Here is a 13,273-nt window from a genome sequence, read left to right on the forward strand (position 1 = left end):
AGGGCCCTAAATAATTTCAAAAATAATTTCATCAGTTAGTGTTTGGATATCTGCAAATGGTATTACACCTTGAAGACCAGTGACAGACATAACAAGACATGACTAAGGAGGGACCAGACTCGTCAGTCAATTTGGCTTGTACTTTTTAAAACTTTTTTTGATTCATTTATATTTAAAAACATATTTAACAAGGCTAGTCCTTCCATATTCATAATTAAAAGACAAGTAAATGTAAATCATAAAAAGTACAAGACCACATGAAAAAAATTCAGAGCAAATGCCGAGTTTAAGTTGGTTTTGGGGCTTTGAAATCATTTGGATTTACGATTCAGTATTCATCAACAGCTTCAATTCCTTACAAAGCTAAGGCAGACTCTAAAGTTCGAGTGGAAGTACGGCCATAAATTTACTCCAGGAAGTTCAGGTACAGGTAGTTCAGTTGAAGGGATATAAATAAAGCTTGTAAATGCCTGTTATTATTTATTTAACCTTTCTGACCACAGTTGCGTCTGGCCAGGGCACTCCTAGCTAAAGTACTAGGCACACCAAAACTGCCACATGTAATGTGTTTGACCTTCTAATAGTACAGGACAAATGCCCTGTTATCATTGATAATATACAAGCAATCGAACTTTGATTTGGTGTCGATTTCTTTTAGAGGTACAGTTTGTCCCCGAACTACATTTTTACCCCGCAATATAATTTGTACACACAGGGCAACCGTTCATTAAAGCTTCACAACTTTTGTAAGTGCAGCCATGACTACAATAGGTGTGCATGCCTGTATCACTGGCCATGCACACCATGCTGGTACAGTGACCTTGCACTGAACTACTAGGCCCAAAGCTCTGAACTGTAAATTTGGCCTTCAGTTCTTGCAATTTTTATGTCATGAACATTTAAAGTTGGCAAGTATTATGACAGGCTCTCAGAAGTACCAAAATTCAAATTCAAATCCAAATTTATTATCACTGTTTCGCAGCTGAAGCTGAATTACAGGTGTTTACATTAAAAACATTATAATTATGTAAAACATTATATGTAACACATTAAAATTGAGAACAATTGTTATTTACGCAAAAAATGTCAGAAGTTGAATTTAAAATAAACAACATTACAAAATTACATGACAGCTGGCCAAGATTATTACATAAGTGAGAGTGAAATGTTTTATATTACATATACTGGAGTAAGTGGGAAACTGAAAAACTTCGTTGATTCAGAAGTTTTGTGAGGTAAGGAATGGAACTGTTACCGTATCTCTTGGTTTTGATCTGGGGAATGTGGTAAATACATGTAGGAGTGTGTCGTAGGCCTGTATTACAAGAGCTTTTGTTGTGAGGAAACCATTCGGCGTATTTCTTGGAAGTCGTGCATCTGGTAGCAAATTGGCAACAAATGTGAAGACGTACGTCTCTCTTCAAGCGTCTGGAGACCCATGATGGTTACTGCCTCAGTGTACGAGGTATATATGAATTACCAAGGATAATGAGGATAATGTGTATGTATCCTAAGTGTACCTACCTGGTACTGTGCAAACTCTCCCTTATAAATTGAATTATGACAAGCAAACCTTCAAATTACTTTCTAACTCCAATACGCTCTTTATTCGCCAGAAACCATTTCCCGATGGCGTTTTCCTTTCGCTAATGAGGACATTTTTGCAACTTTAATGACCAAAGTCTTTATGGACATCACAAAGCCATTAGATGACATTTTTTTTATTCTCAGTCCACCCTAATCCCTAATTGGAAGTTAACTGACCAATCAATCTTCATCACTGACACATCCATGGTCACTACCCATAGGATATTTCAAGGCCCAGGGCCAGAGTGCTCAACCAAAGAGAAAAATAACACTGTATACAAAAGGCTGTCACTCAGTACACATGTACATTGTAGATCTGCAAATCTCTTCAATTTAAATGAGTTTCATGTGCAAAGAATTTCCCTCCCCATCCAATGACACTAGTTCCCTGTCCAATGGCACTAGTTTCCTATCCAATGGCACTAGTTCCCTATCCAATGGCACTAGTTCCCTATCCAAGGGCACTAGTTCCCTATCCAAGGGCACTAGTTCCCTATCCAAGGGCACAAGTTCCCTATCCAGTGACACAAGTTCTCTATTCAATGGCACTAGTTCCCTATCCAATGACACTAGTTCCCTATCCAATGGCACTAGTTCCCTATCCAATGACACTAGTTCCCTATCCAATGGAACTAGTTCCCTATCCAATGGCACTAGTTCCCTATCCAATGGCACTAGTTCCCTATCCAATGGCACTGGTTCCCTATCCAATGGCACTGGTTCCCTATCCAATGGCACTAGTTCCCTATCCAATGGCACTAGGTCCTATCCAATGACACTAGTTCCCTATCCAATGGCACTAATTCCCTATTGATCCAAGGGCACTAGTGAGCACTCACTGGATCAAGTTTGTTGAACACCTTTGCGCACGGTGCAGACACATAATAACAAGTAGCCATTCTGGTAAAATACTTCTTCCCAAGAGCTTTCGCAATATTTTGTGAGACTAGCTCCCTTAGTTAGATTGGTAGTGGTACACAGAATCTCCGAAGCAATACTTATCTGTTACAGGCGCAACGTTCTCCAACTAATCCTGGCCCATCACTCACCTGAAATGTTGATGTCTGGAACTACTAATATTTACACATATCCCCTGGCCCAAGGAATGTCTGGTCAAACAATTTACCCAGCCTAGGAAAATCCTGACATGTGGTTAAATACTGTGTGAGTGCTTGTAAAAATCGTTTGGGTCAATGTCACTGGTTTGTTATGTAAGCATTTCCGAGGCTGACAGTACTGAAGTTATGTGCATGTGTCCCTCATTTAAAATACCGGATACCAGTATGTTGTGCATTGTACAATGTAGTACTGGTATGCTTGTTGAAACTGCATTTCATATGCACACGTCTGTGTTTTTCAACCCCAAGTTATTTGGTGGACTAGTAGAAATGTGTACATAGCTAGGGCACTTGGGCACCCAATTTTTTTTTAAGAGGGGCACTCAACGGGTTAGGGGTTTGTACACGTAGTTAAAAAAAAACATTTCATAATAATTGAATAATAATTTGGGAGGCTTATCCCTTACTCACAGAGCAAGCTGAAGCAAGCAGGCAAGTTGATTGGGGTGCTGTGGTCCAATGGTTACGGTGTTCGACTCGTGTACCGTGGTACATGTACATGGGTTTGAATCCTGACCGTGGACACATGGTGCTTGTGCTCTTGAACAAGGCACTTTATCATTATTGCTTTGTTCTTTGGATGGGAAGTAAAGCCGTAGGTCCCGTGTGTTGTGTAATGCACGTTAAAGAACCCAGTAACACTTATCGCTAAGAGAAGGGGTTTGCCCCGGTGTTTCTGGCAGTGGCTGCATTATGCGCCGCAGCATCTTGTGGTGCAACATAATGGTTCTCATATTTCTCATAAACTTTATTTACCTTTCTTTAATAATTGACATATCTCCAGCGCCTTGCGTACCTAATAGTTGGTAAATACGTGCGCTATATAAGACTCCGATATTATTATTATTATCATTATTAAGTTAAGACGCCTTTGATATCCAGCCATATCGACGTATCTAATCACTAAGCTCAACCCGAGATCGGAAAACCAGAGGGCCCGGAGAAATACCCTCGTGCCACAAGAGAGAACCAAGGCACAACTCTACTCACATAGTGTCCGCAGTCGTGAGAGGCGAGACCCTAGCCACATACTAGCCACCCATAACTCCTCCTGGCCCCCTTGACAAAATGTGGCATAGAAAGCACACACAATTTTACAATTAAAATAACATCACAGTCGTGTATGTAAGTGCGTAATTCTTATTCCTTTTGAATTTTCGAACCGGCAAAAGGTTATTCGAATATTCTGTTGGTAATCACCCCTTCGGAAATTGGGTATATTCGGAACAGCCATAAAAATACAAGGCAGAAAGTTACAAAGTTCAATTGGTACATCTATTGTAAAATTGCATTGATAGCCAATTTTACATGTGTTCACTCCAATCATAAAAGTCTATGGGTTATTCAACTTGCCCAGGTTATATCAAAACTAGCCTTTCCCCATAGAAAAAATCTCCCTTAAGGGTCGCAAAAGATTTTGAGATATTCTAAGATTCTGCAAATCCGCTTTGCCAAAGAAACTACAGAAATCCAAAAAAAAATTAGAAAGCCAGACTTTCTGCACTGAACAATGGGTATTTTTCTGAAACCCGTGGCCTCCAACTTTATGACTCAAAAATAAGAAACAATTTCATTTCCCATTGAAAGTTGCTCTGCCCCAAGGGGCCAAAGGCTTTCTTTCATTTTTTTATCAATTTTTTTTGGGGTGGCTGCAGCTGCTTTGCTTTGTACTCTGTTTACAACAACTGTGTCTGTCAAAGTGAGCCTTTCGAAAAGTCAACTTGTCCCCCACAAATCTCTGTTGATGTAAGTAGTGGTTACATGCACTTCCTAGTTTAATGACAAAATGTACATACATACATGATTTAAAGGTACCGGTATTATGTGAGGCGTTCTAGCAAAATGAGGTCGAAAATGAAAGTTTGTGGGTATTAGAAAGAGAATAAAATTATCCTTACAATACTTTTTGTTGCACTTAAACTGGACATTCCGTTGACAAGTTATGGCTGTTTAAAGTTTGCATATCAACTTGTCAAAAAGCTAAAACATCTAAATTGGCCTTCAACATTTATATTTTTATTTGTGAAGATGAAAGATGCCACTGATTAATTTTTTCCTAAAAACACATTTATTCCACGAATTTTATACTTTTTCTTTAAAATACGCATCTCTTGCATCTACTGGGCATGTATGACAAATATGGGCCTATCACTAAATCTGAAAATCAAGAATTTTATTCACTTACAGTCCAGCAAGGTGTATATTCCGTAATAATTTGGTAGTTTTGTTTTTGATGTTTGCAAAAATTGTATGTTACCTTTACTATGTAATGTATGTAAGTTTTCAATACCGTTCATTTTTTTTTCATTTTTTTTCAAATGGATCTGTGTTTTGCAAATTTACTCTTCAAAATATTACAGGGCTACCCTTGAGATAATGCTACAGAAACTGAAAATGTCATGTTAATTTGAGTGAAAAACACATCCATTATAATCCATTCAAAAACTTCAGCCCCCCCCCCCCCACCACCACCAAATGAAAGACCTCCAAAGACCTCCCAAGAGGATCTTGAAGCATTCAGAAGAGTTATTGTGCATTTCTGCTAAAATGCAAAATAAAACAAACTGAACTGAAGTGCTTTGGCACTTGGGAATTGCTGTGAATAGTTTCACCTCAAGAGGTGTCTGCTGTAGAGATTTGGGGGGGGGTGGCTGGGACTGTGGGAAATTTGATGGTCCCATGTCCCTACATTACACTGAATAATTAGGCCCCAAAAAAAAAACAGTTCTGCTTGCGATTACATGGAATTTGAAAATTCCATGGGGTTTTTTGGGGGGCAATTTTTTTTTGTGTACGACTACGATCATATGGAGTTGTCTGCGTGTAGACAAGGTGGTAGTAATTGTTGATTTTCGATTTTTTTTTCTCAATTTGCCCCCCAAAAAAATTAGGGTCAGTGCTGTCAAATAGGGTAGGTAGTGTAACCGAAAGCAGAACTATTTTTTTTTTTAGGCCTTATTTAACAAACTTGTGAACATACGTGTACATAGTGTAGTTCCTATCAAAACAGCATGGCGTCTGGTCTACACCTAGCCTCACCGCATGGGGCATACAGCCAATAATAAATCAATGTTTGATCAACTCACTTTCAAAAATAACTAAATGCTTGGCCGACTCACTATCGTATTCATAATGGACAAATGTAAACCCTCACTTTTTTTTTCAATCTTGACACCTTGCAATACTTTTCACCTTGGTACAACACAAACTCAATGTGCACATACATGTACATGTATACATGCAAAGGCCTACTGTACACATCTCCTAGATGGAGAATAATAAGCAAGACAAGATTCAATGTACATGTACATGTACGTACTACATGTACCGGTAGGCTGAACAGTGTACATGTGGTATGTGTGTACGGCTGAAAGTTTAACTTCATACATGCACTACAAAGTTTTACTGAACTTTCCAATTCCAATGGCGTTCTACTCTATTGTCTGATGGTTGTACAATGTAAAATGTACAACATCTAGGTCATTATACGTGCCTTGAACTTACCAGGCAATTGAACTCTGTCCATGTATCAAATTAGTCTTTCCCCACACAACAAGTTCCATGTGACAATAATCAACTAAGGAACTCTGTAAATATCCTACTAGTCATAAACCCCCCAGGCTTGAAACACACAAATGTCCCCCCCCCCCTCCAAAAAAAGAAAGATTGACACACAAGAGCCCAACAAAGCACAGTGGCAACACTCTGCCCTATGTGCATGTACATTTTTGTACACACCAAACTAATAAATCCCTGTACCATTTCAAAGCTTATCCCAAAGGCAAACAATCTTGTACTTGGCAACATGCTCCTGCAGTGTACTGATCTGATTATGTGACTGTAGCATTATCCACACAGTATACATTGTATAAATATGTAGCCAGCAGTTTTAACTTATTTTTAGTACAGAAGTAGTAATTTTACCAAAACACACCCACACACACACAAAGGCAATACTGTTACTTTTTCTAAACATTGGGACTTCTTTTGGTGACTAGGGACCTTTCTCACCACTGCATGAACACTTTTTGCCTGTGGTTTATCTTGGATCTAAAAGCCTAAATTACTCACTGTATTTTGTATACTGTGGTTGACAGGCCTGTCCCCAGCTGAAAAACACGTATTTCAAATCATCACTCAAACAAAACCACAAAAAAAGGGAAACTGACTGGGTTCACTTTTGAGGTTTAACAAAAAAGAAATTGAGCAAGATTGGAACCTGCAAACTCTGGACAAATGCATTGACAAAGTTATTCATGAGACTGAATTCCGGCAAATTGAGAGAAAAACCCTTCATTAAATGAACCTGTATTTTATTTTCATGTACAATTATAACCATACCATTTGTGACGGTAAATTTCTACACATTTTAGATGGTTTATGGTCCCAAACAAAATTAATACAAATCTCGAAAAAAATTGTTTCAGTTTGTTTTACTATTATACATGTACATGAGCTTCATATGACTTTCAAGCTAACACTTCGCATAATGACAAGAACTGAGGCTCTAGACCGCTCAGAGACAATTCCTCCAGTTTGTACACCCCTTTTTAGCAGCGTTTCAAAATTCCCAGATACAGCTACTGAGAGAGTAACAAATTTAGTTATGTCTACATGTAGCTTCAGCACAAACATTCCCTAATTCCTGCCACTCAAAGCACTGATAATGTCACAGATAGACGGCCGAAGCAAGATACACAGAAAATGTAGTCTAGATTTATGTGCCTTGAAGTTGAGTGTCTTGGAATGCACTGTTGCAGTCTCGCCTGTGAACTTTTGTTCCGCAGCCAGACACAGGTTGCCCAGGTATCTCTTCCTGTGAGACTTAAATTTCCGTTTCAAACGTTATGATCAACTCTTACCCGGTACTAATACTGTACGAGACATGACATTCTCTGAACTCCGTCACGGTCTAGGTATTCATTTATCAGGGTCTCACAGGGAAGTTGGGGGGAAAAGGGTACTTAATTAAGCTTGTACAGGTGGCATGCATTCACACTACTTCCTCTTGTGGTCTGTTTGACACCACAGGGAGTTTATGGGCTTTGTTTAAGCAATCATTGTTTTAAATACATGTAGCTATATTAGCTTACTTTATTAACCCTAACTCCCTACGGATGTGCAAAATCATATTGAATTTGGAGGATTCAGGACTGTTAGGGATGGAAAAAAGCAGCATATTTTAATTTACAAAACTGTGCAGAAATGTTTGTTTATTCTGAAAAATTAACCCTAATCGTAATCAATCCTTCAATATCCTCCAGGTAGTTTTGGAAGATTTTGGAGGATTGAGGCTGAATGGCAAAAAAGTGTCGGGTGATTTAGGACGATGCTTTGTGTCGAGTTTATTGGGTGTACCCAGCATTGTTTATGCTCAGTCAAGCATAGTTGACTACATTAATATGCTCAATATCATCCGCACTGCTTCTGAATGTCATCGACACTGCCTCAACCTATTAACAGTGAATGTTGGAGGATTGGCATTCTGGGGTTTTTTTTACACAATGGTCTGTGCATGTAATGAGTGTAGAAATTTTAGGGGCGTGTGGCAATCGTTTTACAAAACTCATTTTGGGTGATTGGGTCGAAGTTGTGAAAGGGGAAAAAATGATGCATCTTGACACCACTTTTTATATTATCTCAATGAAGGTCAGTCATGCAAAAATATTGAAAAGACATAAATTTAGGACAGTGAGAAACATTTCCAAGTTGGTTAGAAAATACTTTGAAAATGCACTCAACTCTCCATAGACTTTGTACACGGTCACAAGAGTGGAGTCAAATTCCTTTTTTTCCTAATAAGTATGGTTGCTGTGCCTGTGGTACTCTCTTAAATTTCTATAGCAATTGAGTTTGAAGAAAATAGAATAATTTACATTTTATTTGTTAATGTTTTGGTCAGAAAAAAAACACTGGAGTTCAGCTGACCCCTTGCTGAAGTTGCTAATTATCAATTTATCAAACCAGACACTGACCTTATTGCAGCCTAATACTATAGTACGCCTACTCATAAAACGTACAATCCAGTTAAACTTCAAACACTTTATGCATCAACATTCTAGCTGTATTGTCTATTGTACACGAACTGTGCAGGGGAAAGAAATCCGCATTCAAAATCCGTCATCACACAATTGCTCACACCCAGCCTGAAACAAGCTGGCTATTTATTTTAAACTCCGGGTCAAGTTTGTAGTCGGACGCATTTTAAAATAATATTTCTCGGGCTCAAACGGTTTCGGGTTTCATAAATCACTCACCAGCTCCGCGTCAAAGTCAGCTCCGGCGCCGCTCACCACCAGCACGGCCAGGGAAAGGAGCACGACCACGGCGGCCAGACCACGGCTGCACAGGGTCGTTAACTTTAACCTCCCCGTCATCAGAGACATTTTTCAGGCCTCAGAGAATCCACCCGAAAGAAAATTCCTGTAGCAACCTCTACCAGAGCACTCAACAGCAGTTCCAGGGTGTGTGTGTGAACAAGTTACAAGGAGATAAAATCAGCTGGTCGTTGAAGGAAAAGAGGGTTAAATGTCCAAGTTTTCACGTGCACTCGAACCACTCAGCTTAGTTTGTGGGCCTACCGTACAGCCGTACAGACTACACACGCTGCGCAACACCAGTCGAGTGCAAAAATAAGTGTGCACTTTTAACGAAAAAAAGCCAAGTTAGTCCGTTCCTCGGAAGCTGCCGTGGCCACTGGAAATCTTGATTTTTGGAACCCACCTGCTTGATCTGTGAAATCCAAACGCATTTCACTCGAAAAAGGGGACCAAAATCTTGAAATGCTGGGCCAATTTCCAGCACCGTACCCGTGCAGTTGCAACGGCAGCAGCAACTGTACGTCGAAATCAGCAGTTAGCCAACAGAGCGGAACGTGTACTTTGTACTACTAGTGCGGCTAGCTAGCTGGCACTGATTGGAAGGTTCGATTATCTCTGTAAGGGGGGGGGGGGCTTCGAAAGTTCTGTAATACGGCTAAGTCAATTTCACGTTACAATGTATTATGAATGTCGACAATCAATTTCTCTTTCAACGATATACTATGTTTGAAATTATTTTTGTTGATTTTTTTATTGGTCTACTTGAAAATTAAACAATAGGCCGTGTTATGTTTGATGTGGCTAAATAAATATATCCCCTAGAATGAAATGGATCTGCCCACGCAAGTTCCCCATGTGCTCTGCCCTCGTCTAGTTTGTGCAAACTTTTACAACTTTTTTCCTCATAAATGTACAGTTATATCATTCGATATTATTGGTGATTAAAGCTGAATACTTTCTTGGTGTTTTTCCTGAAATTAAAATCAAGATGTCAGTTTCGTATACATCCGACAAAGTATCCTGATTCTTGAACTTCCAAAGCGGGGAGAAGGGAGAGTACATGTCGCACAATAAAAACTTAGAAACCGAAGATAAAAGGGTTTCTCGGTTTAATAATATCTTTCATAACATTATTCTGTAAAACTACGAACAAAGGTGTGTCCATTTTTAAAGCCATTGACGGACAACTTTTGACGAGTTTATTGCGGTGGCAAAATAAGTGTCATTGTGAATTGACGAGATGCACATTGTACATGAAATTATTGTCCATCCATGTGATGATGATAAGATGTTGCGTGAATGATTCTTATTCATGTTATTACCAAAAGAAACATGCAGGCACGCATGTGTTTTCTGAGAAAAAAAAACACACTGAAAAGATACAGACCACGTGTATTTTGGATAACAGGAACCGTAAGCAACCAACACACGGCCAGACGGTCCATTTCCCTTACGATAAGTCATTTTAGATGGGAATAACTTCAACTTGCCTAACATTGCCATACAGCATTGCTATAGTTAGCTCTTCTTTTTCCCCCATCCCATTGTATTATCTATAGAGGAAATGGGATAGACCACATTGCGCACAGAGGCCACAATTACTAGACCATGTCAAATCCATTTGCTTGGACAATACACGCTATGCGGAAGATGGGCCCATTTGAAGTAATAAAGAAACAAAAACCTCCCGAAATTGGTGTCTGTTGATGGCCATGGCGTCACGAGCACAGAGTCTGCCAAAAAAAATATTTAATGCTGCCAAGAACTTCTTTAATACGCCCAAACTATAGTGGTCGCAATTATAGTTGGGAACTATGGACTGCCCCAACTTGGACCCCATAGATGGAATGACCCCATAGTTGGGAGGGACAGTCCCAACTATATAGGACGATCCTCTCTTTTGTTGTTATCAACCATAAGATAGTTGGGAACCATACAGTAATTGGGACGTAACAGCCCGGCCAGAATCAAACAGACCTTTAATATTAATATGCGTGGCTGCCATCTTGACGACATCTCTTGTTATTTAAATTCAGGAACAGGCTGTTACTGAATTAAAATAACAAAAGAATGAATCCACAAATGGTTCACTCATGCATATACTGTACATGTATATACTAACAAAACGGAGGCATTGCTCTTTAAGATGGATGCTTCGCATAATGTCTATTTGCAAGCGCCGGGGAGGTGTCTTTTATTATTGAAGGGGGAACTCGTAAATTTTACACAATCTTTCCAAAAAATACATAGCTCGTTGTTTTCTTCTCAAAAATTTCGAGATACGTGTGGAGATGGGCGCACACATGGCGTGGCACAGTTAGCTAGGAGAGGATGACCCTTGCCTCCTTGGACAAGACGCCGTTGATGCAAAGACATGAACGGTCAGAACTTTTGAACAATACTCCTCCCCCACTAAATTCGGAATGTTGAAGTGGCTGCCAAATCATGAGTCCGCTCCGAAATCAACTTGTCTGCACCATTACATGTTTTTCCGTACATGCATCGGTAGTCATGGAATGCCATTTATACCGCCAAGAAAATCTTTGAACCACAAAAACCGCATAAAGGAAAATACCGTTCCGGCTCGACATTATTCTCTAGAATCAACAAACACTGCACCCAGACACTAATAACGTTCTGTTGTTTGTTGACATGAAGTTGTGGCATTGGAGATTAAAAATAAATGGAAAACCGTGTGTGGGAAAGCGATGTATGCTGCAAGACCTGTGTAAACTGTCGTGTTATAAAAAAAAAAACATAATAGTGATAGAGCAAAAGAGCAGTCAATATTTTTCCGTTGAAAATGTCGCAGAGTTTCAAATGCCATTTTCAAAGCAAGAACAAAGAACCGAGTGTACTGTGACGGGGAAGTTAATTGAAAACGAATCCTTTGTTCGTTTTTATTGTGTCTTCCTATGTGGCGAACATTATAATGAGGACGACTTGATTAGGAAATTTATAATTTCCATAACGTGGACACGTGACGACCGGTGTCCTCACTTTAACTTGTGGTTGTATTGGGGGCGGGTCTGGCTGTACTTTGTGCCGAGCCTTTGTTCGGAATTGCTACATCACTTTGAACAAGGACTTGAATCTTCTCCCCCCCCCCCAAAAAAAAGGGGGGGGGTATTTTGATTAACTGTACACACGGGAAGTCTCAATTAAGAAACCCGTGTAGACGATATAAAAAAGTGCGAAGTTTTAGAGGTTGGCGGGGGGGAAAAAGAAGAGATTATTCCAAAGAATCCCATAAAAATAAGTAGGAAAACCTCCCTAACGACTTTTCAATGTGTAGCTTTTGATTTTAACCACAAAAAAAAAATACTTTTTTTTATTGTATTTTGGATGTCTGCAACACTTTCAAAAGTGAGGAAATTATTTCATAATTAAACGTGGGCCGACGTTTTTCGGTCGATGTCTCACTCAAAAGCGAATGAATTTTGTACTGCTAGAAAACTAGTAATTTTAAAAATAAATGTATTTTTCGGGGTACAAATCGAAAACAAAACATGGACAGTATACATCTTTAAAAAGTCAGGTAGAAATCCTAAAAAGTGACATTAGGGTACATCAGGGATATCCATTGTGTTACAAATGTTTTTCATTACGGGGGGGGGGTGTTACATTCCACCATATGGCTAAATAATAAATGTCATTCAACTTTTGAGTCGTTTTACAATTGTGTTTGTTTACTTACTTTTCCACATTTGCCAGCCCTGAATCAATATTTCCGGGGCCATTCTTGGGGGGTGACTCAGCGATGATGGGCCTCTTAATACCCCTACCCCACGGCGTGTTGGACCCGTGTTTTGTGTTTCGGTTTGCGGTTTGTTGTGAAAAATTCCTCTGGATTTCTTGTCCTTTTCTGTCTAGATACATTTTTGGGGGTTGAAGTGTCACTTATCCAGCGAGGAGGCAATTTATCCCAGAAAAGTTTGCAGTTTAACGGGGGGGGGGGGGGGGGGGGGGGGGGGGGGGGGGGGGGAATCAATAAATCTGAGGTTGAGCAGCGTACTTTACCGTACTGGTTTTCCGGATGTCAAAGGTTTAAATCTCGCTCTATTCAATTTCTCAGTCCGTGGTTCAACCTAAAATTGACAAAATAACTTACCCCTTTTCTCTTTGCGGTTTATGTGATGAAATCAAATATTTTTGTACATTCCTTGGCTTTCAATGGGCTTTCATAAATGTCTACTACGCAAATAAAACATGCAGTCTCTTTCGGAGACAGAGACGACGTCTGCGTCC

The 13,273-nt window shown here is 39.6% G+C and overlaps 1 protein-coding gene across 4 annotated transcripts in view; it reads right to left on the bottom strand.

Annotated features, from left to right (window-relative positions):
* The window catches only part of LOC119744428 (basement membrane-specific heparan sulfate proteoglycan core protein-like), a 164,258-nt gene extending 154,675 nt beyond the window's left edge, over positions 1–9,583 (bottom strand). For all 4 annotated transcript variants that reach the window (XM_038220356.1, XM_038220357.1, XM_038220355.1 and 1 more), the window contains exon 1: positions 8,963–9,583. In XM_038220356.1, the coding sequence (XP_038076284.1) occupies positions 8,963–9,091 (129 nt within the window). In that variant the 5' untranslated portion in view covers positions 9,092–9,583. The remainder of the gene's footprint in view (positions 1–8,962) is intronic.
* Between the last annotated feature and the right edge of the window lie 3,690 nt (positions 9,584–13,273).

Source organism: Patiria miniata, unplaced genomic scaffold (assembly GCF_015706575.1).
Source record: "Patiria miniata isolate m_02_andy unplaced genomic scaffold, ASM1570657v1 HiC_scaffold_7, whole genome shotgun sequence".
In the NCBI taxonomy this organism is placed as follows: Eukaryota; Metazoa; Echinodermata; class Asteroidea; order Valvatida; family Asterinidae; genus Patiria; species Patiria miniata.